Raw genomic sequence first — 25,664 nt, forward strand, 5'->3', positions numbered from 1 at the left:
CCCCCCCCCCAAGTGTGTAAATTTTCAGTGTCACGACAAAAGAAAGGATGATCTCCTTGTTCAAACTTTGTGCCAATCTCAGGAGCTGCAGGATTTCAGCGAGTAGAAGAGATGAGTGTTGCATACACGTTCCCTCAGCCCTTTGTGCTTGAGTTTGCTTCTCAGCAGCACGCAGAATCACAAATGTGTAGTACTTGCTCTTTTGCCTGCCTTAAAGCTCAGCTTTAACCATGCTCTCTACCTTGTCACAGGGACTCCGCTGTTTCAAACAATAAGACTCCACACAATAGCTCCATCAGCCACATTGAATCTGTCCTTCAGCAGCTCGACGAGGCCCAGGTACAGATGGAAGAGCTCTTCCATGAGAGGAAGATTAAGCTAGATATTTTCCTGCAGCTCCGGATTTTTGAACAGTACACCATTGAGGTAAGTGCTGGCTGCATGACCTGAGAAAGGTAGAGCTGTGGGAGAGGGAGTATATGTAAACATACTCTGTTAGGATACACCTGGAGTTGTTTGATTGTACTCAGCTGTCCAGTGAGGAAGAGAGAGAATTACAACCAGGTTTTAAATTTGGCATGTTGAAGCTAAAAATATGCTTTAGGATATAAATGCACTGAAATAGATTAGTGTCTGCTTAACTGACTTTGCTGAGAATCTGCCTGCTTTGCAGAGAAACTTTATAAGATGCCCATAATCTAACTCTTTATTGACACTGGTCACTCAGCGATTTGGAAGTTCAGTATCACTTATTAGTGAGGTTTGTCTCATCAGATACAAACATAGATGCATACAAACAGATCCATGCTTGGCTTTAAACCACCAAGTGAAAAACATGTTATTCATGAAAAGAAAGGATATTTTAAACATGGGCTTTTAAAACATTACAGTGGATTTATTTAAAAAGGAAAGAAAAAAAATGAGGGGAAGTTAAAGTATATTTTAATGTCCTCATGCAAAAAAAAAGGTCTTTCGGTTCTGTTTTGTACTTCTGTTTTGAAATCAAAAAAATTGGGTGGAAAACTCATAAAAACATTAATAATTGAAGTATTCTTGGATAGAGAAACTTCAGAGACTCCAGCTAATCTCATTAATTACTTGCTGTAGTTCTGATAAGACATGATGCAAAAAGAACAACAGGTAAATTAACTTGTGCACAAAAACTGTGAAGGCTATGTGTCAGTACTTATGTCCCTTCTGGGGTGTGTTTCTCCTATTGTATCCCACATGGAACACTTTCAAGTGTTTTATGATGATATATTCCTGAAGATATTCTTTGTAAATCTGTAGGTAATCTCAAGGTAGGTATTGGTAATTAATGGGAGACTTAAAATGGTGTGTTATACTCTGTTTTTATTTTAAGACATGAATTGTAGTGGAATAAAAGGCTGGAAACAGAGGCATTTAGGTGTCTTGGTCTATAATTGGATGCCAGAGATGGAAAACAGTGAGGAGTATCTGAGTCTTCCTATTGTGACTGCATAGTTGGGTATTGTACTGAAGTCTGTTCTACAGTGCTTGTTATTTATGTAAATTAGGATAGTTTTATTTTACTTACCAGTTATATACAGCCTCCTTGATACCAAGAGACAGTATTTTTTGTGAGCATGTCTGTTTAAGTATAAATGTATGTATTTCATGTCAGAAAACATACTTTACCTTAAGAATGCTACACTCAAAATTCAGGAGCCTGCAGTAACTGTAGTATCTCCTATATTTAAATATAAGATATTTTGATACAATGGTGTGACAACTGTTGAACTATTGAGACTTCAAGGATATAAATGGGGTGTCAATGCATATACTTGTACATTACCTATAAATGGCACCTGTGTTTTCAAAAATGAAGCAAAATAAATGAAAACCAGTATGTGCTTCTGTAACACCCAGATGTGTCTGTAGGCAGTATATGGTGAACACATGTGAGTCATTCACTAAGATCTCAGCCTGTGTCACTGCAAATTCTAGGTGTGAACTTGGAATTATTCTGACTTATTTAAAGATATATTTTTTTAAAAAATCACTGTTTTCAAATGCTTTTTCTTTGTACATAGTATTTCAATCAAATATCTCAAAGGCCATTACCACCATGGATTGCTTTACTGATGGAGCAACTGAGGCATCAGGAGATGATGTGACTTATCCTAGTCCCTTCCATATCTGGTGCCAGAGATGGGAGTACTCTGTGGATCCCTCTGTTTTGTTTTTGCATGAATCCTACTTCGTGTATTCACAGACACATTTGGAGAGTCTGTGATACATTAAGATATTTGAATTTGGAAATGTGCTTCAGTCTTCTAAAATAAGATTAGCTATAGAGGATTTAAAAGAAAATCACCACTTTGTTGTCACTATAGATTTGTCATTTTTTATCATAAAAACATCTGAATTCCCTCTGCAAGATTAATATTACAAGGAAATCTGAGAACACTTTTCATGGGGAGTCTATGAGCAGATGATTTTATTTAGAAAACTCCTTCATTCTTACAAATATTTTTTATTTTAGAATATAACAATTTATAACTAAACACACAATGAAAAATATATCCAGGTCAGTATCTTAAATGTTATAATGACATCCAGGTCTTAAACAAGAAAAACATTTTGGTGGATAATAAAAAGAAAGGCAATTTGAAATTAAATATTAAATGACACATGTATGCTGTGCATTTCAAACAACAGCTGAATTGGCTCAAATTGACACAATAATGATCCTTAGAAGGTAGATTGCAGTCAGTTGCCTCAGCCATATAATAAAGGTTCCAAGTCAGTAGGAAACTGTTAACCAAAATTAACAAAATTATCTCATGCCATTGTTGAGAAGCAAAAAGATTTTTTCATCACCATAATTAAAAATTATGTATTATTACTAATGGTTAACTATTCCAAGCTTTTAAGGGAAAAAGGTGATGAAATTTAAAACAGGACATTAAGTATTTTTCTACTAAAGACAAGTAGCTTGAGCTATAACTGGAAATGTATTTAGGTTTTAATTTTCCATAATAACCTATATACTGCATAGATTAAGAATAGTAAAATAATCTGTACCAGTAAAATTGTCAAATGAATTTCTCCTTTTCTACTCTAGATAAGTCCACTTCCATCTGCCCAAAGAGCAGTGCCATATTGAACCCATCCCTACAAAAACCCCTCTACCTGCTGCAGCCATGTTTATCTCTCTCCTTCCTGCACCCACACAAACCATCTGCAAAAAGTGGGCCCTTCACCTCCCAAACTAGGACTTCTTTGTCCTCTTCACTGCTTCTGTCTTAGGAAACTCAATGCTTGTTATTTTTCCCCCTCAGGTCTGTGTTCTCACCCTTGGTTCATGCGTTCTTATGCTCCAGGGAATCCCTTGTGATGAGGACCCTCCCCTCAGAACTCTGGTGGGAGGAAAAACTTGCATTTCTAGTGGAAGCCAGAGGGATGTGGCTGTGGGCACCCATCTGCTTCCAACAGCTTTAGGGAAGGCTGCACATTAGAGCTCAGCCTCAGGGAACAGTTACGTCTCGCGACGTATCTTTCCATCCAGTTCTGGTACCGAACATTTTTGATTCTGTGAATTTTCCTTACTACCCTCTCTTTCTCTCTCTCTTTCCTTTCTAATTAATAATGTAAAATGAAAGTATTAGAAATTTTTTAAACTCACAAATGGCAACTGAGTGATTTTCTTTTAGTTTTATTTAGAAAATATCTGTCATTTGTTCTTTGGAAACTTTCCTGCCTCTAGTGTTCTCCCCACATATTGAAATCCATGCCTTAGATCACATGACCCTTTCCTTTGGTACTCCTTCCTAAACTTGCATTGTACCCGCCTGCATTGTAGCCCTCCTGGTTTTTGAGCTTTTCTGTAATCTTCTCTTCTTGACAGAGGTTTGGAGTCCAGACAGACTTAAGAACTAATGATTACTGCACGAGCAACACTTACTTCCATCTATTTAGGCATCATTGAAACTTTCATTTCAGTGAAATCTCCCAACTATTGTTGCATTTTGTCTTCAGGAAAATATTTTACGTAAAGAGAAGCCACCCGCCTATTTCTTCGGCGAGGCAGACCAGCTGCATTCATTTAGAACTTCTGAGGATTTCTAAGCTTTTGTGTTGTACTTGAGTCAAGGCAGGTTTGGCAGATATGAATTTGAACCCACAGGCAAATAGCATGTGCTGCCTGTTCTTTCTTGCCTTAATCTCATTATATTGACTGATATTTACACTCGGGGTTCTTGGGGTAAATTATGAAATCCAAACTATGGCAACACCTGGAAACAGACATAACAGAAACATGAGAGAGCCCAGCTATCCCTATGGGGAGCTGTTCTGCCTTAGGTTTTAAAACCATAAAATGACAACCCATTCTTTATTTAGGAAACGTGTCTAACTTTGATGCCTGATATGCTTTATTCCTTTACCAAGTCATTGTGCATTTCAAGACAAGGTGGGATCATTAGGATTATATGGTTAGTCTTTCTATATGATACAGACTTCAACTGAGTTTGTGCAGCCAGCCAAGTAACTCGGGAGATTTCATGCAATGTGAATGTGGTAGCTGATCCACTACAAGGAAATAGGGTGTAAGACTCAAGGGACGATAGCTGGCAGACATTAGCAGCAGTGCTGGCACCACACTGAGCACATTATACATATGAAGCACAGTCTTATTCCAGAGTTATATCCTCAGTAAAATCTGTCAAGCATACTTTGTCCCTTGCTTCAGAAATAGTCATTTAAAGGCTTATTAACCATTATTTGAATGAATGCTAATATATAGTGAAATGCTGAGTAAATGAATAAGAAACAAATGGTAAAATTCACTGAGTTGCAACCCCTACAAAATTACTGCCATCCAGAGTCTTTCTGGACGTTTTTTCTTTATATCTTTTGTAGAGAGATGATCAAATTCCCCCATGGACCTCTACAAAACGTTATGACTGAGAATAGGAATGATCTCAGCCAATACCTGTCTGGCAACATTTGTTGGTTACCTCCAAAGAAACTTCCCTCTCCCTTTCCCAGAGCTGCCCACCTCCTTCCCTTGTGTGTGGTGTTTCCTGCAATACATATGAATCTGTGCAGTGCCAGACAGAGCCTATGCACTGTAGTCTTAGAGCAACATGGTTCCTAGGCCAAGACAGAGTCCTGGAAGGGATTATGGGGGCTCCCACTGTACAATGTAAATTTGATCTTGTATAATCTTTTGGAAAGGCTCATGATCACTAAAATCTTCACCTGCTGGATATCTAATTTTCCACTATTCAATCTCTTTGTCTTCATTTCACCTGCTAATTAAATTTTTCAGTCTTGATTTTACTTGCTGGCTCTTGGGGCTGTTCACATCCATCCCTGAGCATGAGTTTAGAAGGCAACAGGAGCCAGCTTTCACAGTAGTTTACTTCACTGTTATTTACAACTCACTTGAGTTTCCCATTCCAGGTTTATAACATTAGCAGAATCTTTTCAAGTGAATTAGCTGCCTGCGAGAAAGTACAAGATATTTTATAGCCCCTCACTGACTTAGAGCTGACACTCAGATGTGAGATGCTTTATTAGAAATAAGAGTTACAGAGATCTTGAGTTACATTTGAAAGAAGGGGAACAGTAGAAGAATTTCAGCCTCTTCTGTTCGTAGGCTGGAATCTTATAAGGTCTCATGGTTAGCAAACTTTTGTTTTTCTTTTCCATATGTACCTAATTTTCAAATGGCACATCATTTTTAAGGAAAGGCAAGCACTAAGTTGTCCTGGGCACCCTGTCTTTTGGAGCTGAATTCCATTGTCTCTCTATATTTGGGATTCAGGAGCCAAGAGCACCAGAGCAGAATCATCACTGTGACAGCCTTTTCACACTTCAGTGGCCTAGGTCCTCACTAAGTCAGCATGGAATCTCTGTCTGTTGTCAAAAAAATGGGTGACAGCATTGTCATACTGTCAGCCCAAACTGAGGTCTGAGGAGGAACAGCAAACTTTTTGCTTACATGATCTGTAGAAGTGGCAGTTTCATTCACCCTTTCTTACCTACATCTCCTCTACTGTATACCTTCGGTATTAGTCTGCTCATAGATCCACTTACACTGTCAAATCTAGTCGTCTGCTCTTCCAGCCTGTTCTGAACATTGAAGTAGAGCCAAGTGCTGTTGTCCCTGGAGCCCAGTCTCTATTATCTTAGAGATCTGGTCTCCCCTACTCCATTATAATCCCTTTCTGCACTCATAGACACTCCCTCAGCCTCCAGGACTCAGATTTTTTTTTTTTTTTTTTTGATTCCTTCCTGGAGCATATCTGACCTCTCATCTCATCCATCCTCACTCTGTGTTCATCCCAGCTATATGGCTGCTATCTTTTTATCTCTTGAAATGACATAGATATTCCCTTTGTTTGATTCTGAGCTCTGTACACATCTGCCCTGTGCCTGTGTGACTGTTCTTCCTGTCCTGCCTCATCCCCATGCTCTGCCCACTCTTCTCACCTTCGCTCCTCGTCCTACTTGCACCATCATTTCTCCTGCAACCTGCCTCCTACATTTGCTTGTTCTTCCCAAGCATCTTTACTCTTTTTCAGATCCTTCTTATGAGCCCACTCTCTTTGTGTTGATAGCTTTTGCTCCCAGGATAGAACTTTCTTTCACTCCTCCTCATATGCCCTTCCTCAGCCCAACCTTCAAAATATCAGCTCCTATGTGATTCATTTGCCATATAGCATTTATCTTCTTTTGCTTGATTCCTCATTTCCCCTCTCCACCTTCTTCAATTGGCAAACAAAATTTTCTGTTTGGCATTAAACAAGATGACTTTAGGTGTCAAACATTGAATTAAGGCCAAACAAGCAGTGTTCAAGGCTCAGCAGCATCATTTTGTAGAAAATCTCATCAACAGCATTTAAAAAAGATACTTAGGATTTAGATATTAAATTATTGTAGATGTGCAATTGCCTGCACAGGAGTTGCTCTAGGGGTAGGCTTTAGCCTAATTCATAAGCAGACTACAATGGAGGCATGAGATAGCTGGACTGTTATTATTACTGCTCTTACTTTTCACCTGTGTAACTCTTCTCTATACCTCTCCTCTTTCTCCAGGATTCAAGATTAACATTTCTCTCCCCTTTCGGTCATGTTATCTGCTGGTGTTGCAGCATGATAAATCCAGGAAGCAGCAAATGCAGCAGTATTGCAGCAATGGGAGTTTGGGTATATTAAGTTGCTACTTTAGGAGGATTCCTGCCTAAAGACTATGTGGTCTAGACTGTGGTTGCTGTGTCTGCATGAAAAACAGACATGGCTGACATAGTCTGTATATCTATTATAGCCTTGTGATAGTAGCATGGAGCTCAGCACAAACCCAGTATTTGCTCACATGTTGAAAATTAACTCTTGCACTGCCTCCACTGCTCTGATAATGATATAGTGGGTATCTCATTTAATACTAGATTGAGTTCACTACCGGAATTAGTTCCCCTCCTTTTATCATGGCAGCAGGAGCATATATTTTAGGTGAAGAGTGAAGAAATGTGCTTTCTAGACTCATTGCCAATCAATAATTTTGTCGTGTCTTTCTCAGTACTCTGGAGACACATGACCTTCCTTTAGTAATAGGGAGCTGTTTCTTGGCCACCAACCGTATATGACCTGCAAGGAAGGAGCATCCAATGAGTCAGATAGAGTGTGGCTGCAGGCATATGTGCAGCTTTCCTTGGAATAGTGTGGGTACCTGGGCATCTCTGCTGCTTTTGCTAATGCAGACCTGTGTGCTGCCACTGGTGCTGCTCTCATGACCCTTCTGCTTTGGTACAGTTTCTCTCTCATGCAACAGCAGAACAGAGCAGAGTTTAGGGCTTGTCTTGCAGCAAGGCTTCTCTTCTCTCAGGGCATGTGAGGGACACTAAGGTCTATTTAGACTCAAAAACATTGGGAATTAAAGTGAATAAACATAAGAAGTGCTGTCAGTTCTTCCCGCTAGAAGTCTAGCAGATGAATAGAGTAAGTGCTAATCAGCCATTCTTCTGGGTCAAAAGGAAATTAAACAAGTTTGTGGCCAAGTGAGCCTCATTTATGAGAAAATTCCTGACATGGGCCTAGTTCAAATGGCTCTTACCACGGTTTAGGAGATAGGACACTTTTGTCTGATGCAGTCCAAGTTTCACCATAGATGTCACTGCCTGACCAGTCTGTGAAAGCATCCAAAGTCCTTTTTTAGACTTGAAAAATATATATCTGTAGTTAACAGAGCTGCGTAATTACAGCTTCTTCCTGAAGAAAAAAAATCATTTTCCCTATATGCAAATCAAACCAGTTAGGGCCTCAAATTCAGACTCTGGGACCATTTCCAAATGGTCCAGTTTGAAGTACAGAAAATGCTGGAATTTTGAGGCATTGGCTGTACAGGCAGAAAAGGAAATGTCTTAATGAGATACACAAAGCAGCATGGTCTCTAGGATAGGGCACCAGATTGGGATTCAGGAAACCTGGGTTGTTATCACAGCTCTGCTATTGCTGCTTTGCCGTCATGTGCTTTAGATTCCCTTCTAGCCATCTGTTTGTCTCAGTTACTCAGAGCAATGTACCCAACCTTCTTGTACATGCTTCGCCTGAGAAATTTGGTGATGTTCCACCTCTTGCTGTGCCTGACTCCTTCCTCTCTTCCCCTAACCCAGCACATGGGATGATTGTCACTCCTTTATCAGCCCCCACTCAGAGGCAACTTCCCTCCTTCCTTCCTTCTCCCTTCCATTGGTGGCTGTGCTTCTGGACCTGACGGAGCTGGTGCTGGGCTAACAAGCCCTGCTGGCCCTGTCCAGCTGTCCAGAGCAACTCAAGTGCAGTCTTATCCCCTGGTCCTGGAAATGTGACATGGAGCATCATGGGCTGGCCTTTCATCCCACATTATTTATCAGCTCGTGCCCTGACTGCCTGCACCGTCCTCTTTAATTGGAACAACTGACTTAAACTGGGGAGTGTGGATAATGGAGCATAAACCCTTCAGTGCCTTGCAGTGGCTAACAGGACAGGTAGAGATACTTAGGTGCAGCTACTCCCGTGTGGGGAGCCTGATGAAAGCCTGTTGCCAGCACAAGCACAAGGAGCACTGGTTGCCTGGGAGGCAGTCCTTCTATTAAGTGTTTGTAGATGCTGCTCTGCTACAGACCTGTCTTGGACACTCAGGCCTAAGGGGCAAAACCCAGTGCAGTCAGGAACAGTCGTTTCTCTGTGCTCAAGTGGAAATTATTGTAGATTTAATGATAAAAGCAATGCAGATCAGTGTCCTTTTCACAGCCAGGTGGAAAAGTTGCTAAGAGAAAGAGAACACAGCAGAGAGGTTTACTCAGGCGGTTTTGTAGAAGTGTTGGATCTCATCATACCTGTGGGAAAATTTGTTGATTCCTTCATATGTCCATTGTCAACTCCCCTGACAGTTCAAACCTCTGAAGGATTTGCATTTTCCTGTTCTGGAGTTTATGTCCATAGATGTAAAAGGGATTGAGATTTTGTTCTGATAAGAAACCCCCAATCATGGCATCATGGCTGTCAGAGCAAACTGATGTAACACATTCTGTGATTGTTTTAATCTTTTTTCTATTACTGGGTCTTATAAATGCTTTTAGACATTTTCCTGAGTGTATATACATGAGAATGTTTGCAGGAGTTTGGGAAGTACTTTGTGAATCCTTGCAAAATTTCAAATAATTACGTTTTAGCAGCCTGACAATCAATGCAATGAATTCAGACAATATTTTTAATAGCTCACAAAAAATAAATTTCTTCTGATTCACTTATATCACATGCCTTTCCATTAGAAAGAGCAGAAAGGGCTTTGCATTGAACTTTGTGTATTCTCTGTCATGACTGTAGGAACCTGCACTTACTCTAAATTCATTCTGTTGTTTGTAGTTTAAAACAAGGTCAAGACCAACTCAGTTCTGATCACCGTTAGCCGAGGATCTATCTCTAAATGTAAATGTATCTAGTAAACCCTTTATCCAGCGTCTGCTTTGACTATTTCTCCATAACTGTTAAATCTGCCGATAAGTCTCTACAGTCCAGGGACTCCAGCAGTGATATGTGAATGAATCAGGGGCTGCTGGAATCAGGAATGGGGCCAAAGAGACTGTAGAGATGGGTATTAGTTAAAGGTAATTAAGTGGAATGGGCACTGGAACAAGCTGAAGACAAATAGAAGCCCCTCAGGATATCCACACTCTGTCTTCCACCCTGCAGCTGAGGTCTCAGGTACTTCGTTGCTTGAACCTGCTTTCCTGCTTCTCTCAAAAAAGAGCCTAAAACCTGCTTTTTTTTTTTTTTTTTTCCTTCTAAAGCAAAACTGTGTAGTCTTACATATTCTAATGTGAGAAGGGCTGAGAGCTGGTCCATTCGGGTTGCCTTCCTCTGCTTGCATTGGATATAACTTATGTTTTCTGAAAAGGAAAACTGAGTGGAAAATTTTGTATCTTGGCTACTTAGGAAATTAAGCATCTCACTGCACACAGGCACCAAAGAGCACTTTTAGTGAGAAACAGAGAACTTCTTACTACATCATAATGCACACAAGTGGGAATTTAGATGACAAATCGACCTATGAATCAGAATGAAGGCATTTATTTAATAATTTTTGTAATATTTTAAAAAATTGCATTCTGTACCGCACTAGCCTGTATGCATGATTTAATACCCATTTCCCTTGTCTCCCCAATCATTCATTGTCACTAGCACGTTCACACTTTTTTGTCTGCAGTAGCAGAATCTATGTTGAGGTGAGACTGCTGTTTGGGTAGATGCTAGATCTTGCTTTAATTAAACAGGCAAAACCAGAGAAGTACTTTGATGTCAGTTGGCTACTTGTAGGCTAAAATGTAAAATACAGAAGATACGGTGAAGGACTGCTAAAATCATCACACTGTGTGTTGTGATCAGGAAGCAAAGAAATCAACAGAAGATTTTGCATGTTCCCATGAGTTATTGGCAGGTTATATAGTTCTTTGGTTAGAGCCAGGTACAGTTTGTGATTCTACTGGTGATTCACCTAGCCCTTGAGTATGATCTTTCTGTGCTGTGCTTTCCCCATCTGTAAAAGTGAATTATTTATATTCATTCTTCAAAGTAAAAGCTTTCAGATCCACAGCAGAAAAAAGTTATATAGAGCTTGTTCCCAAGTCCACCGAAGACAACAGAGAGACCTTAAGTCCCTGAAAGCACAGCACAGGACTCATTGTACAACTGCAATCAATGCTGTAGGGGTTAATTCACAAATTTGTAATATTTAGTCTTATGATGCATTTTCTGAGAACAACGGGCAGATACTGTTCACAATACGTTACTTCGATAGTAATAATTCTGAAAATATATTAGTTGTCCCTGGTTTAGGGCTTACTGTAAGCAGTTTTTTATTTCAGTTCTATGAAGATAGAATAAGTAGTATTTCCCTATGTAATATGTAACATATGGTGTGTTGCAAAATGTTGTCAGAAACATTCAGGCCATCTTGGATTTATGTAGTCACAGGTGTAACAAATTGTTTTGCAATTCTGTAAGCATTAATTCTTCATTTAAGTTTGAATTTATTCAGAAACGTTATCTTTACCATCCATGTGAATATAGTGAGTCTTCTCTTATAGTGCCCTTTGGAATGTGTAAGGGAAGAAGGTGTCAGATTTCTTGTTGGATTGATAATCTGTTCCTGCATTCTCACCTAAGCAAAATGTTAAGCATGACCATTAAGTGGGCAGGATCCAGATTATACTCAGGCTGTGGTCTGGATCAGAGTCAAAATGTGAAGTACTTTTGTGATCCAAACGCAGGTTGAGAGTAGGATTTTGCATTGAACTTGAGTGAACACAGTGTCTGTCTTCTACCCGTGAAGGTCACAGCAGAGTTAGATGCTTGGAATGAAGATCTGCTGAGACAAATGAATGATTTCAATACTGAAGACCTCACACTGGCTGAGCAGCGTTTGCAGCGTCACACTGAGCGGAAGCTGGCCATGAACAACATGACCTTTGAAGTCATCCAGCAAGGGCAAGATTTACACCAATACATCATGGAGGTCCAGGCTTCAGGTGAGCAGAACAATTTGATCTCTATTTCACATGAGAAAAATAAAAAAAAAAAAAAAAAAAAAAAAAGAAAAACCCCAAACACCAAAAATGCATATCAAGCAAAAATACCCCAATACATACTAAATGCATCAGCTTTTAACATTTGAATATGGGTAATACCTGTCCCTCCACTCCCAGAGCTGTTCCACAAGTTTTAGGAATTCTTTGATTCAAGAATATATGTCCAAAATTGCTGTTTCTTTGAGACTGAAATTCATTGAGGGAATAAAGCTGACTTTAAGGTTTCATTCTGAAAGTTTCACAACTGCAGGATGGAGTTTGTGATCAATTCCAAAGTAGATGGAGAGGGATGGGCAAGACAAGTTACACTGGTAGGACCTTGTCCTTGCACCAGCTCAGAAACAAGCACTGCAGGGAATCATGAGTTACAGGTACTTGAGCTGACCAGTCAGACCTCAGGTCCGGATGAAGTTCTAGATTCCTGAGGTTTTGACAAGACTTTATTGAGAGGTGAACTGACCAGATATGCTGGCTTCATTCTCCAAAGACATGAACACCTTTTCCCTGTGCATATTTCAGGGTGCAGACACATCCAAGGGGGAAGAGAGAGGAGTGAGGGAAGGAAGAAGCTAGTTATCCAAGAGCCCTCTAGGAAAGAAACCAAATATGAGTGCCTTGAAACCAGTCATGAAACAGAACTCTTGTTTCCAACCAGCTCTAATTGGAATTATTTTGGTTACAAAGGGAATATGATAAACCATACTGGAATTTTCCTTTTCAATGTGCACTTGAAAGTTAAAGGTAGAAACTTGGATGTATAAAAAAACTTTGGCATGTACTTTTAAATGACAGACTTGATTCATGTTGATAGGGAGTCTGTCTGATACTTTTACTCTGCTTCTCAGCAGTAGGATTCTATTTCTAAGACATCCTATGAATCAGGATTTTTGTATCCTTGCATTTTGCAGGTGGAAAAGAAATATAATAATTCAGATTAATCACTGTGTAAAGTCCAGAAGTGAATATTACTTGTGAAGTATTTTAACCTTCTTAAATGTCTGGAAAGAGTGCAAAGCAAGAGCAATTCCTGTACTTTCCCTCCCAATTTGCACTTTCAAAATAAAAAGAATTTTTATGCTTTTATTCTTTGGCAAACATTTTACCTCTAGGCACCCACCTTTAAAAAAATCTGGCAGCATTCAGCCTGATTTGGCAAGCTGCACTCAACAGAGGCTTAAGAACTGCTACAAGAATATGTTGTGAACTAGACAATCCGGTGCATTGTGTGAACCATGTGTGCGAGCTTCTATGAGATCTGCCCACACTATGCCTGGTCCTGTGCTTCAGCTCCCTTGTTTTCTGGGATAGAAAACTTGTCCCAGTACGTCAGTTAAGATGCTTGCTTTTTTTTTTTTTCTCCCCTCCTTCATTTTGGAAGAATCTTAATATGCGTAGGAATCCATGGGAGCTAAAGAATATGGTCCAGAACAGAGCACAGTCAGAAGTCTCAGTGACCCGATTTTTAGGAAAGAAAAAACCCCAAACTTCTGTGTTTGTCAAGAAGTTAGAAACAACTTCTTTTGAATTAGCAACTAAATGAAGTGGCTTTTAAAATGCTCTTATAAGATCATCTAAGATCGCTTTCTATGAAGCCTACCCAATAAAACCCCATTGCTCCCAAAGGCAAGGAAGCAGAAGCCTCGTGAGGATGTAGAGTATCTGTAGTTTATCAAAGGTAACGGTCATGTCTGCCATGCACAGAATGCTAAATGCTGGGAGGATGGCAAAATAAGGGAGAGAGATTGCTCTTGGGAGCCTACTGTTTCTTATTTCAATAAAGGACAGTTATACTTTATAAAAATATAATTCAATTTTACTTCCTCTTCCTGAATCATAGTCATTCCTGAATATCATAGTCATTCGGTGCATAAGTTAAGGCATGATTGTTCTTACTCCCAGAGCTGCAAACGTGCCAGGGTTCTGGGAAATCGGCTGCTTTGGCTGCTTCCTATTGTACAGTGTCACCACTGCTGCAATCAAAACTCAGCTGTAGCCATAGAAGATAAAGCCAGAAAAAATGTGATTTTTCAGAGAAATTCTGCCTAACTAGCCACTCCTAACTGACCAAGTTTCTTCCCTTACCTATAACTCTCTTTGAGCTTTATTCTTTTTATCATGTCACACAGGAAACTGATTCAGTTTTGATCACTCTGGCATTTGGTGTGGAGGTCTTTAAGCTAGTAAGTCTGTCAGAAAAAAATTACATCCAGGTTTTTCCACACATGATGCTTTTTTCACTTGAAAACCTTGTGCAGGTAAAAAAAGAAGACATTAGCACATGATTTTTGCATGTCTGCTGCAGATTTGGGGCAGTGATTCTTAACAGGCTGTGGAGTGTCTGGGAATCCTTGTGAACATTTTCATGTTGGTAGAATAAATCCAGTGGTCCTGTGGTGCACCATAACAGATTCTGTAAAAGTATTCAGGGCATCCATGCATGCAAGGCATCTATGCAAGTCCAGTATTTCCACAGCTCCATATAGCTCAGAGTTATGTTCCTGTGATTCCTTCCACTACTTCAGCACATGTGAGTGAGCCTGCTTTGGATTAGCCTGTTTTCACCATCAGAATAATGATTCTTCAAATAGATGTTTGTTTTTATTAGGGAGTACATAAGATCTGGAAGCCAGGTCGTTTTCTGAAATTCTGCAGTACTTCTGAATTGTCTTCGTGTCTCACTAAAAATCTATGTCCTCAGGAAACATATTTGCATTAAGAGAATATTATGACATTCACGAGAAGACTAGAATTTTTAATGAGCCAGCACTTTTTATTTTGTGAACCTATCTTCTATTTTTCGAGTTTGATTGCAGCTCTACTGCTGATAGATAGCAAAGCTAAATATGTGGGCAAATATTCTAAAAAAGGGATATTGATTTTTTTGATGTCTAACTTGATATGTTGAAGGGGCCTGGTGTTTTCAAAAGTGGCAGCTTGGATATTTCCGAGAAACCCATTTCCTATGAAAGTTTAGGATCATAATTCATCAGTGATTTAACACCTCAACCTGAGCTGCAGTGGTGATGTGTTCCTGTAATTCAATAACATATGCACCTTAGCCATTCTGCTTCTAGGTACTAAAAGCGGTTACACTCTAAGAGCTGATTAATTCATTGCACAGATTTATTTGACTATTAAAGTCCATTTACATTGTCGGTATCACTGTCATAATTAGCATCACAGTTAGGAGTCACTCATGGTTTACAGAGCTACCTTTTTATACCTCAGAAGCAATTTGTCTAAGTCAAGCCTGAAAAACACTGCAAAGCTGATGCTAGGGAAATTTATACAGTCCCTACCTGTTATATGGATAATTCAAAGCCCTTTTGTTTCCTAGTCATCAAGCTAACATCATTCATGTCTTCTCCCAGCGTTGCAATGCTGGAAAGGGAAATGCAAACCTATTTCTTTTTTTTTCTGATGTCATTTATAATTAGTTATAACTATAGTTTATATTGCAAGGAAGAGGATTGTAAACTTTCCTGTCACAGGCTTTTAATAGTTCAGCCTGAGAACAGGTTTGAAACAGTTTCAAAACAGGTTTGTAGGGATCAAAAAGCAGCACCCCTTCCTTACACTGAATAGTATCTCACATTGCAAATAGCTCAGGTGTAATTAATGTCTGTTTTGTGGGATGCCAGTTAGTGTGGCTCAGTACTCTTTTCTGTAATACCTTTTAAAAGCATTTTCAATTCACAGAATCATCTAGGTTGGAAAATACTCTGAAGATCACCTAGTCCAACCATTAATTCATTCCTTCACTTGATATCTGCTGCACTGTTTGAGACATTAGAAGAAAAGGGCAACCAAGTTTGTTTTATCAGAAAATCAGCTGTGCTTTTCTATCTATCAAAACACAATGTAAAATAATATGTATGAAATTATTCTGAAAACAAGGCTTCCTATTTTGCAAAGCAATCTTTGAGAAGAATAAGTGCTCTCACCGCATGCGTTGGCACTGTAGAATAAATCTGCGTGACATATGACAAGCAGGAAAGGGCAGATCATTCATCATGGGGAGCGCAGGCTGCCCTTGGATAGCATCCCAGGCAGTTCACTGGTTGCTGCTGATGAGTTAGCACAATCAAAACCATACCAGCTGAGTGTGCATGAAGGAAAACTGTGCATTTAATATCGAATAGGTGTGGTGAAGTCAAGCATACAAAAAGCCATCATGTCCTGAGGATACAGAACCATATGCAGGCTAATTGTAGCAACAATGCCTGGTGTCTGGCAATTGAAAGGAACTTCACTCCCAAGAATAGAAACATATATTAGATTTCCAGTCCTAAATGGGAAGCCAGGGGCCATTCCACTTTATTTGGTAATGAAGAAACTGGTTTATTTTGGCTGGGAAAGGGAATAAGCCAATCGCTTGCATTCCCATGTGCTTTTTCTGGTAAAACCAGAAACCAGGAAAAAGGGGATAGGGTCAATCATAAGGTCATTTATTTTGTGTACTGCCCTCTGCAGATATTGCTAAGAGAGAGAATGAAAGTCACAAGTCTCTGAGGAGCATATAGGGGAAAGAAAAGACATCTTTCTAAATGGATTTTAGAAATAGTGTCCAAGCCTTTCATACACAAGCTTCTGATTAACACATTTCTTTTTTAATGCCCTATTATTCCTTGAAATCAAATGGCTTTGGAGAAAAGTGTAGTGTTTTCTCAGCATTACTGCAATCTGATTATTTTTATATTAGGTTCTTGATCCTCTCTGTATTGAGGCCAGTGGCAAAATTCCAGTAAACCTCAATAAGGGAAGAGTTGGGTCTGTATTAGTTTATAATCACAGGGATTACAGTAACATGGGATGACATCATATTTCCTTCAGGCCAGACTTTCACAATTACACTGGTAATGTACTCAACAATGCTATAGCACCAGTGTAATAAAGAAGGAAGATGTGAAGCTCTGTGTTGTATTTCATGTAACCACTACACACAAGGTTCGTAGGGACGTATGAAAACTCAGGAGGTAGGAAGGGTCTTGGGAGGTCTCTATTTCAACCTCCTGATCAAGTCAGGGTCAACTATGAAATCAGACCGGTTCATTCAGGGGTTTATCAATTTCATGCAGGATGCAAGAGATGGGAAATGTGGTACTAAGATAACTTTTCTCTCTGGTATGTGAGGATTGGATGAAATTCAGTCTGCAGAATAATTCTGAATGAACTATAGCTTGGTTTAAACTAAATTGTTGTTAATGATCCTGTAAAGTGCCCAGATGGAAAAAAAGTTTGCACTGTGGAGTTCCACACACTTGTAGCACTAATGTAGATCTGGCGACTAGAGTTTACTTCCGGTATTTCACTTTTCTATTTTCTTCCTCGTCTTTTTTCTCTTCTAAGTTCAACATGCATTTCTAAAGTATAAGTTCATGAATTACTTCAAGAAAGGGAGATTTTTCTGTCTTATTTTTAACTCAATGTTCATGCAAGTTTTTGAGCACGGCTGTGGTTAAATCATGTCCTACTAGCCAGATGCTGATGCGTGAGATGAGCAATGTTCACCAGATAAACACTGCTTTGTAGAAAAATATAGTGATGCAGAATAGGAAACTGGGAAAGCCATATATCTCATGTGAGAGAGTTTAGTGAGAAAGAATTACTCGGAGAGTTGCAAACCAGTGTGTTAGGTGGCAAAAAATTTTGAAGCTTAGATTTGTGCAACAACTGAAATTTCATGTAAGTGCAATGATATGTCTCTCTGCTTGTTGCAGGCATTGAGCTGATCTGTGAAAAAGACATTGATCTTGCAACACAGGTTCAAGAACTGCTGGAATTCCTTCATGAAAAACAGCATGAGCTGGAGCTCAACGCTGACCAAACTCACAAGAGGTTAGAGCAGTGCCTCCAGCTCCGGCACCTACAGGCTGAAGTCAAGCAGGTGAGAGTTTTAAACCACATGTGAGCGTCTTAAATGGGTTTTCAGCCAAAACATAGATGCAAACTGCTAAACCGGTCTCTGCTAAATCACATACCTTTAGGTGAACGATCTTTATGCCCCTTTCCTTGACATTACTTGCTGATGGATTGCAGCATGACCCTTTACAAATAACAAAGGGCTCTGTTCCCTCTAGTGTGCTTGTATCTGGCTTCATGAATAGTTGTGGGAAGTCTGTGCAGAACTGACACCATAATTCTCAACTGGAGAAGCTGCTTCAAGCTCCATGTGTTCTGGAAATGTAATGATTTGATATGAGATCCAGATTTAAGCTGTTGTGGAGAACTGGCCCAAAGCAAAGGATAACTGAGCTGTGAGGTCTAAGTATGACATTACAGTAGTTTCACCTTTTCATTTATTGCTATACATCTGTTGACCTGCAGGAATCTTTAGTATCTTCCTGGTGAGATAAAAAATTCTGTTTGTGGTCTGTAGATCTTAGGACTTGTTTAGTCATCTTAGTATTGTTACATTGCCTTTCTTTCAGATTTCATCTAGTGTGGGCAGTCATGTTCTGCCTCCCTAGGTTTTCCCTAACATTTAATTTGGATGCCCCACATTTTCTTGTTTTCCTTTGCTATATAGAATAACACTACGCTTCCTGCTTCCTAATCCACAGGTGGCTTCGCACTTCAGCGTATGTCTGGATTTCAATGGAATGGTCTTGATTTCATTAGGAAAAGCAGGAAGATTTTTCCAGACACCTGGAATATTCAGATTTCCATTTTACCAGTAGAAATTTGGGGGAGTCGGGTGTTTTTTTTCCAAATACTACAAGGTGCTCGTGAAAAAGTGTTTCTGCTTTCTTTACAAAAAAAAACCTCAAAACCTACTAGGTGCTCAGTACACATAGTCATAGATATTCTTTCTTAAGAAGTGAATATTTGAGTGATGCTTTATCTGAATTGTTTTATCATTGCTGACAACAAATCCTTCATTCTCAGATAACCCTCAAGCTAGAATCTGGCAGCACAAACACGAGTACAACCATATTCTTTTGAAGTCCACTTTGATGTGAATATTTTGCAACCTTAAATAAAAGTAACACAGAGCTCTCCTAAATTTTTATTTTGAAAATGTAGTCATTTTGCATTTGTGATAATTGAAGGCCAACTCCTTGTGAAGCTCCAGAGAAGAAAGCTGTGGCTTTCTTCTGAAGAAAAAAAAAAGAAACTCTGTGGTGTACATAATCACCATCTTAACATGATTATAAAGTGTATCCTTTTTTCCATAGGTTCCCAAAGTTTTTTTATGCACAACTTAGGTAAACTTGGAGTTTTGTGTGTTAGATCGAAGATGAAGTAGAGCATTTTAATTTCTGATGGAAAATAGAGAGAATTAATATGTGTAGCAGAAATGCTAAAAATGCAGGTTATCACTAGCTGACAAAGTCTCACTAGTCTGCTAGACCAGCATGAAGTGCCTGTCATCCAGTCCTGTGGCTGCTCCTGGAGCCATACAGTGGCAGTGCAGCACTCTCTGCAGGTATCTGAAGTTACTTGCCTCATAATCAAGTATCTGCTGGGCCTTAACTATTTTACAAACCAAAATCTAACCAAAGGAAATAGTTTTAGGACTGAACTAATACTTACTGTGAGAGGAAAACAGCTGCCTTGAATAAGTATTTCCTTAACAGAGCTTGGGACCATCAGAGCCTTCATTACTATGTGACCTTTCAGCAAACCAGTAGTGAACAATCATTTTATTTGTTCAGCTGAATACTAAGGACTCCTTTGCTTATTAACCTATAAATTACCACAGCTATAGTTTCCCTCAGAAGGAGGCAAGTTAAAATATATCTGTACCCTATCTATTTGGTTTCCTGTAGATGAGTCATATTCCCAACCAGTTAGTGAAACTGGGAAATATATTAATTTTGGCTTGTAGTTCATCTCCAATCTGGTCCAGATTTCCTTCACTTTCATTTTGGTGTATCTGAGACGATGGATGATCTCATTACCAAATTGCTCTCACTCATGTGAATCAATTGAGATGTGGTTGACGCAAGACACCTACCGTAGCTGTGGTTAAGTTCTGCTGACAGAGTAAAATTGGTCAAGGCTGCTAAGTGTACATGTGTTTGCATTTTGATATAATGGCTCATGGAAATATAAAGTCTTTTAACTGTCTCTATCTATTTAAGTCTCATTTACCAGGGATTTCTGCTTTATATCATATGCACCAAGGGTTTGAATGCCAAGACAATGAATCGAAGTTTGAGGCCATTAAAGCGGAACAATTCCAAATGAGATGTTCTGTGAACTGCTTTAGAGTGGAAATAGTATAGATCAGTCATTCATAAACTCTTCTTTATTAAGAAAGATTGTGGCCAAGACTGATTACCCTTCATTTAGATCCCATCATTTCTGACAGAAACTAGAGAGCTTGCATTGCTTATATAAAAGTAATAGCAGAATAGAGTTGTGGAGATCATTTTAAAAAAAACAAATTCTCTAATGCTGTGGTTGAAGCTGTTTGACTTCCCTGCCCCCATATTTTATCTTTGTATGGTTTTTTTCTTTTTTTGATAAGTGTTGAACTTGACCTAATTTACTCCCAGATATCCCCACAGTGTTCCACCACACTTACTTTCCAAGATATTTTGAAGCGTAGTCTATTTGTTCCTCTCCATATGCCTTGCTATCCATGCACTTTTGCTGTTTGACATTAGATTTGCTTCCACGTGAATATGCCCAAAGGATGATGGGAAGTGGTCATTTGAGAGGCACTGAATAAATTATATTTGGTTTTTCTCAGTCTAACGTCACAGAGCTCGTGGAAACCTAATGCAGTTTTGAACATGGATAAAATTACCAGAAAGTGTCCTTGCTGGTGGTTGTGTCTATGGTCTAAGAGCCTCTCAAAGAAGCTACAAAGGGTCCAGAGGTGTAAAAGATTCACTTACATTATTTTGCCTCTTAAAATTTTTTTCCAGTGTAACTGGATGGGTATCATTAGCAAGGCCTAAAGTCTTTTCTAGAAACAACAAGGAAGGCATTCTGTCCAAACTAAACCAGAGGACTGAAACACTACTTGATGCAGAGCTCTTGTTTCCTCAAGAAAGGCTACACAAGAAGTGCCTCAGTTTTTTATTTTTCCTGTAGCGTCTGATTCTGTGCTCACTGAAGATGGCAGAGTTACAGGATATGAATTTTAGAAAAATTTGGTAATATTATTTAATTACAGAAGAGCCACATACAGAAGTGTATCCTATTTTAAACAAATTGGAGTCAAAGGTGGGAGTTGTTTCAGAGCTGTGTTAGACAACCCATGCCTTTCAGTGAAATTGTTCTCCAGTGTCAAGTGGCTTTTATCTCAGATGCTGTCAGTGTGTTTCTGCTTCTCCATTATAAAACAATGGTTAGTTTTTTTAAGATAATATTTGGAGATTTATCTGACTCCAGAATTATTTAATCACTGTTTCTACAAAGTTCATAAAAATAATTTGTAGGAAATGTCTGTTTAAAACCATCTTTCACTGTTGGCCTGCCTGCACATTGCCAGATAATGGTGAATCTGTTAATACAGGAAATGATCCAAGAAGTGTCTTGGTGCTGTATTAACAGCTTCTATACATATTTTAATGAAAAGGTATTGAGCACCATATAAGTAGAAGTCGATTTGTGAGCGGGTCTTGGAAACCAGATACAAATGTGTAAATGCTCTCTTCCAACCATTTCACAGTCTACTTCCAAACCAGTGATACAATGAAAGGCTCTACAGGTGACTGGTTTTTGCACTTAGACTTAAGAAGCTTTGGGCATGTAGCTGAAATTTTTTCTTAGTGTGTGTAAATGATGCACACACACAAAAGAAGAAGGGGGAAAAAATTAAGAGAAAAATATTACTATGGAAAATGCTGATGCAGTCCCAGATGAGGCCCTGACATTTTTATTTTAAACTTTTGGAAGTAGAATGGGGTCATTACTTAAGTTCTTCCAAGTAAAATTTGGTAGTTCTTGAGCGCTCACTGGGCCTGGAAGAGGGAGTGTAGGAGCCCCACAGTGAGCATCTGAACTCACACTCTGAGGGAAGGAGGAAGGAGCACAACTCAGTGGTGACAGCAACCTTGGTCAAGAAGAGTGCTGTAAGCATTGCTGACAAGGTGTAGGCCATCAGAGCCTGACCAGGACTGCTTTACCCTGTGAGTCAGCAAGACAGTTGTGCAGAGGAATGCATGTCTGTCATTAACACTAGAGGAAACCTGACTGATTTCAGTTATATGCTCCCTCTTTCTCCTTACTTTGTTGCCTATTAGCTTTTCACTAAGTCAAGTTGCTTTGTTGTAAGACTGAGATTTTCAGTGATTTTTTTACTATTTAGAGACTCCAATATTTGTATGAAAAATGTGTCAAAACCTCTGTGTCAGGTTTTGAAAATCTCAGCTCAAATGAAAGCATGACAGGACCCTGTCATGCCCTGATTATACTGGGTTTTTTTAAAAAAAAAAAGCTGCTGCATTTTTAGCGTACATACTCAATATTGTCTACACTCTAAATGGCCCAAGCCAGGATATAGCACGGTATATAAAGTGTGAAAGCATGACTTCCTTGATGACGTCCTCACTCTCACTTAAATTCTTTCCCAGATACAGTGTTCCTTTGGTTAACTTTGGCTTTTGGTACCATGTAGTCGGTAATAATGTAGCTTTCTTGTCTGATGGATTAGGAAAATGCCAGCCAAAAAGATTGCCATGTGATAACCCGATTTCTTCTCCTTTAAATCTTTGTTGCATTTCCCACAGGAACAATAATACCTGCTGATGAAAGAGAGGAAGCTGACAAATGGAATCTTCCACACTGTTGTACTGAGCAGAATGTAATTTTCTATAAATTAGGGTCAGCCACATGTGTAGATGGCTCCCCTTTCTTTCTCCTAGGGAAAACTCATTTTCATACCCTACAGGGAACTGAATGGCTATAACTAGAGTCATACATGATGTAGGGATAAACCAACAGAAAAACCCTATTTCTTTCAGGCAATTTAATGTATCACTTAATGAAAATGATGGCACAAAAGGGAAATTACTATGTAAAATATTGCAGCAAAATAATTTTTGGAGCTTTGTAGATCACAAGCTAAATATAGGACAGTGATTGGGCAGTCAGGATTTTGTGTTCATCTGTGAATTGAATCCAGCAACTTTCTGGCTTTATTGGACTAATTTGACACCCACACAGGTAGAAAATAGGGTTTGAGACAACACAGCAAAGAACTTACACGTGTCCTGGGTCCAAACGTGTCTTAAAATACCAGAAAATGTTGTTGCTTAAATGAATAAATTCAAGCTTGATAGACTAATTATGTATATTTAGGATTTGATTCTGCAGTCATTACAGCATGGGTTGCATGTCTACAAATAATCCAGATATCCCTGAAGTAAAAGCTCTTGACAAAATATAAAATGCAAAACCTGGGATTTCTTTCTAGCTCTGCATGCAGGTGGAAACTCCAACTGCATCTTAACTCCATGTCCCATGGAACCAACAGTGCCTTCTCCTTCCTCACCACTAGGCTCTGATTTTTGTGTGAAAGAAACACAGGCAAGTGGAGCTCAAAGGAGTCGCAACGTCCATGATTCCAGATGGAAATTTGAAAAAGAGAGACATCTTTATGTTTACTTTCAAATCTCCCTCATTCTGATTTGTGTTTTTTGCCCCGGGGTATTTGCATAGGGGAGCATTCATTTTTGGTCAAACCTTGGAAATTGAAGTCCTTCTCTATCTGAATATCCATGTAAATACCTTGGGAGTTTAATTCTTCAAACAATAACTTCTTCAATAAGATCTTTACCCTCTAAAAACGTATGTCATTAAGGCCTTATTCTAGAATTTTTTATTTATTTTTTTTTAGCCAAGCTGAAGCATTTTTTGGTCAGTGACTACATAAACCCTTGTAGGGAAGCAACCTTTCCATAAGCACATCCTTTCTTTACAGGTGCTTGGCTGGATCAGGAATGGCGAATCAATGCTGAATGCAAGCCTTGTCAATGCAAGCTCCCTCTCTGAAGCTGAGCAGCTCCAACGAGAGCATGAGCAGTTTCAACTGGCCATAGAGGTAACATGAACAAGTTAACTTTGTTTCTCCTTCCCAGGTGAACATCATACAAAAGGTTATCTCTTGGGCATCAGTCATTGCTTGGTTGAAGGAATGGAAGGAATAAAAGCTTTAGTAAATCAACTTATTAAACTAATAATGCAACCAGAAGCTACTAGTGAAGTAAATTATTTATCATCTGCAGCTAATTCTTCTGCTGTCAGATATCAGCCTTTCCATTTATGAAAATGACACTAAAAAAAAAAAAAAAAAAATATTCACAAAATTATCTGAAAATGGGAAGTTTGTGAAGTCAGTTTCTTCCCATGTCCACAATTTGCAGATCATTTCACAAAATTCATTTACAAATATCTTTGTTACTGAATAATGCCCTCACATGAAATCTTTGTTTCATTCAACTCTTTTTGTGGACATCAGAAGAGACATTCGTTCAAACCCACATTCTCAAATAACTTTGAAGAAGAGGCAAGAGGGATGATTTTTAAGAATTGCTGGCTAAACTGAGCTTTTTCCCTGTTTGGCCTGGAGTAACACATCTTTGACCTGGCCCTTGAAAATTAATTGTGAGCCAACTCATTTGCCTCACTTCTGGGGCCAGGGCATGGCAGAAGGAACAGCACCTCCTCTGAGCTGCTTTCCTTTGAATGAGAGGTCGTGGAGGGCTATGGACTCCGCTGAGTAGGGCACTGCAAGACTCATAGGCTCAGTATCTGTGTCATTATGAACAAACACTATGCTCACAGGGTGTGCTCGCTTCAGTTGCTAGAAAGGGAGTCCATTGCTTTCCCCTGTTCCTGCTTAGCAAGGTATATATGCTTCCCAGATTACATTAATTGCTAGCTTTTTACAGAGCAAAGAACAAGTTGCAAAATCCCTTTCTGTGGTTAATATATATTTGAAAATCACCAAAGCTAAACCAAACTTTAAACTATGAAAATAATATTTCCATAATGGAGATTTGAAGAGACACTTGATTTAGTGGGGGGAAAAGTGTCTTTATGTCTTCCAGTAAACTTCAAATAAGTCAATATACATTATAGTGTTGCTAGTAAGTATAGAGTTTAAATCTCAGCTAATGACCTATTTTGATCCAGCTTCAATCACACTGAGGAAGGAGCAGCTGTTGCAGCTCCTAAGGGAAAAGGAAGATGTTTTCTGTCAATTCTTATGAGTTGGCTGGTACCAAGCTGTGCTGACCACATCTTGGCAGCCATCACCAGACAGCAGTGGGGAACAAGACACCCACTGGCTGTGTTATCGCAGCTTGCTGCCATCGAGAAAGTGCTTGTATTTGGTGTTAAATGCAAATCACAGAGGGAGAAGAGGGTTATGCCACAGTAAGGGGAAAATAAGTTTTCAAGGGGAGAAAACACTAGATTAAATAAAGTGTTTAAAGCTCAATATGGTAAAGAGATCAGCAAAGCACACAGAGCAGACCATTCTCTGAAGGCATTCTAGATGTGGAATTGATTTTCAGTTGAAATCCTTTAAAGTCTATTTAAAACAAGTATTACAATTCTAACATCAGTAAAGCAGCTGGGTATGAAATTTAACCAGTTGTTCTT

At 39.1% G+C, this 25,664-nt stretch overlaps 1 protein-coding gene across 16 annotated transcripts in view; it reads left to right on the plus strand.

Annotated features, from left to right (window-relative positions):
- The window catches only part of KALRN (kalirin RhoGEF kinase), a 360,200-nt gene that overhangs the window by 160,913 nt on the left and 173,623 nt on the right, over positions 1 to 25,664 (plus strand). For all 16 annotated transcript variants that reach the window (XR_003398843.1, XR_003398844.1, XM_026853030.1 and 13 more), the window contains exons 12-15: positions 252 to 426; positions 11,843 to 12,038; positions 17,819 to 17,985; positions 23,980 to 24,099. Coding sequence is in view for 14 of the 16 variants with exons in the window: in XM_026853030.1 (XP_026708831.1) it covers positions 252 to 426; positions 11,843 to 12,038; positions 17,819 to 17,985; positions 23,980 to 24,099 (658 nt within the window). In the remaining 2 variants the exon portion in view is untranslated. The remainder of the gene's footprint in view (positions 1 to 251; positions 427 to 11,842; positions 12,039 to 17,818; positions 17,986 to 23,979; positions 24,100 to 25,664) is intronic.

This window comes from Athene cunicularia, assembly GCF_003259725.1.
Source record: "Athene cunicularia isolate RWA chromosome 7 unlocalized genomic scaffold, athCun1 chr7_part1, whole genome shotgun sequence".
Lineage (NCBI taxonomy): Eukaryota > Metazoa > Chordata > Aves > Strigiformes > Strigidae > Athene > Athene cunicularia.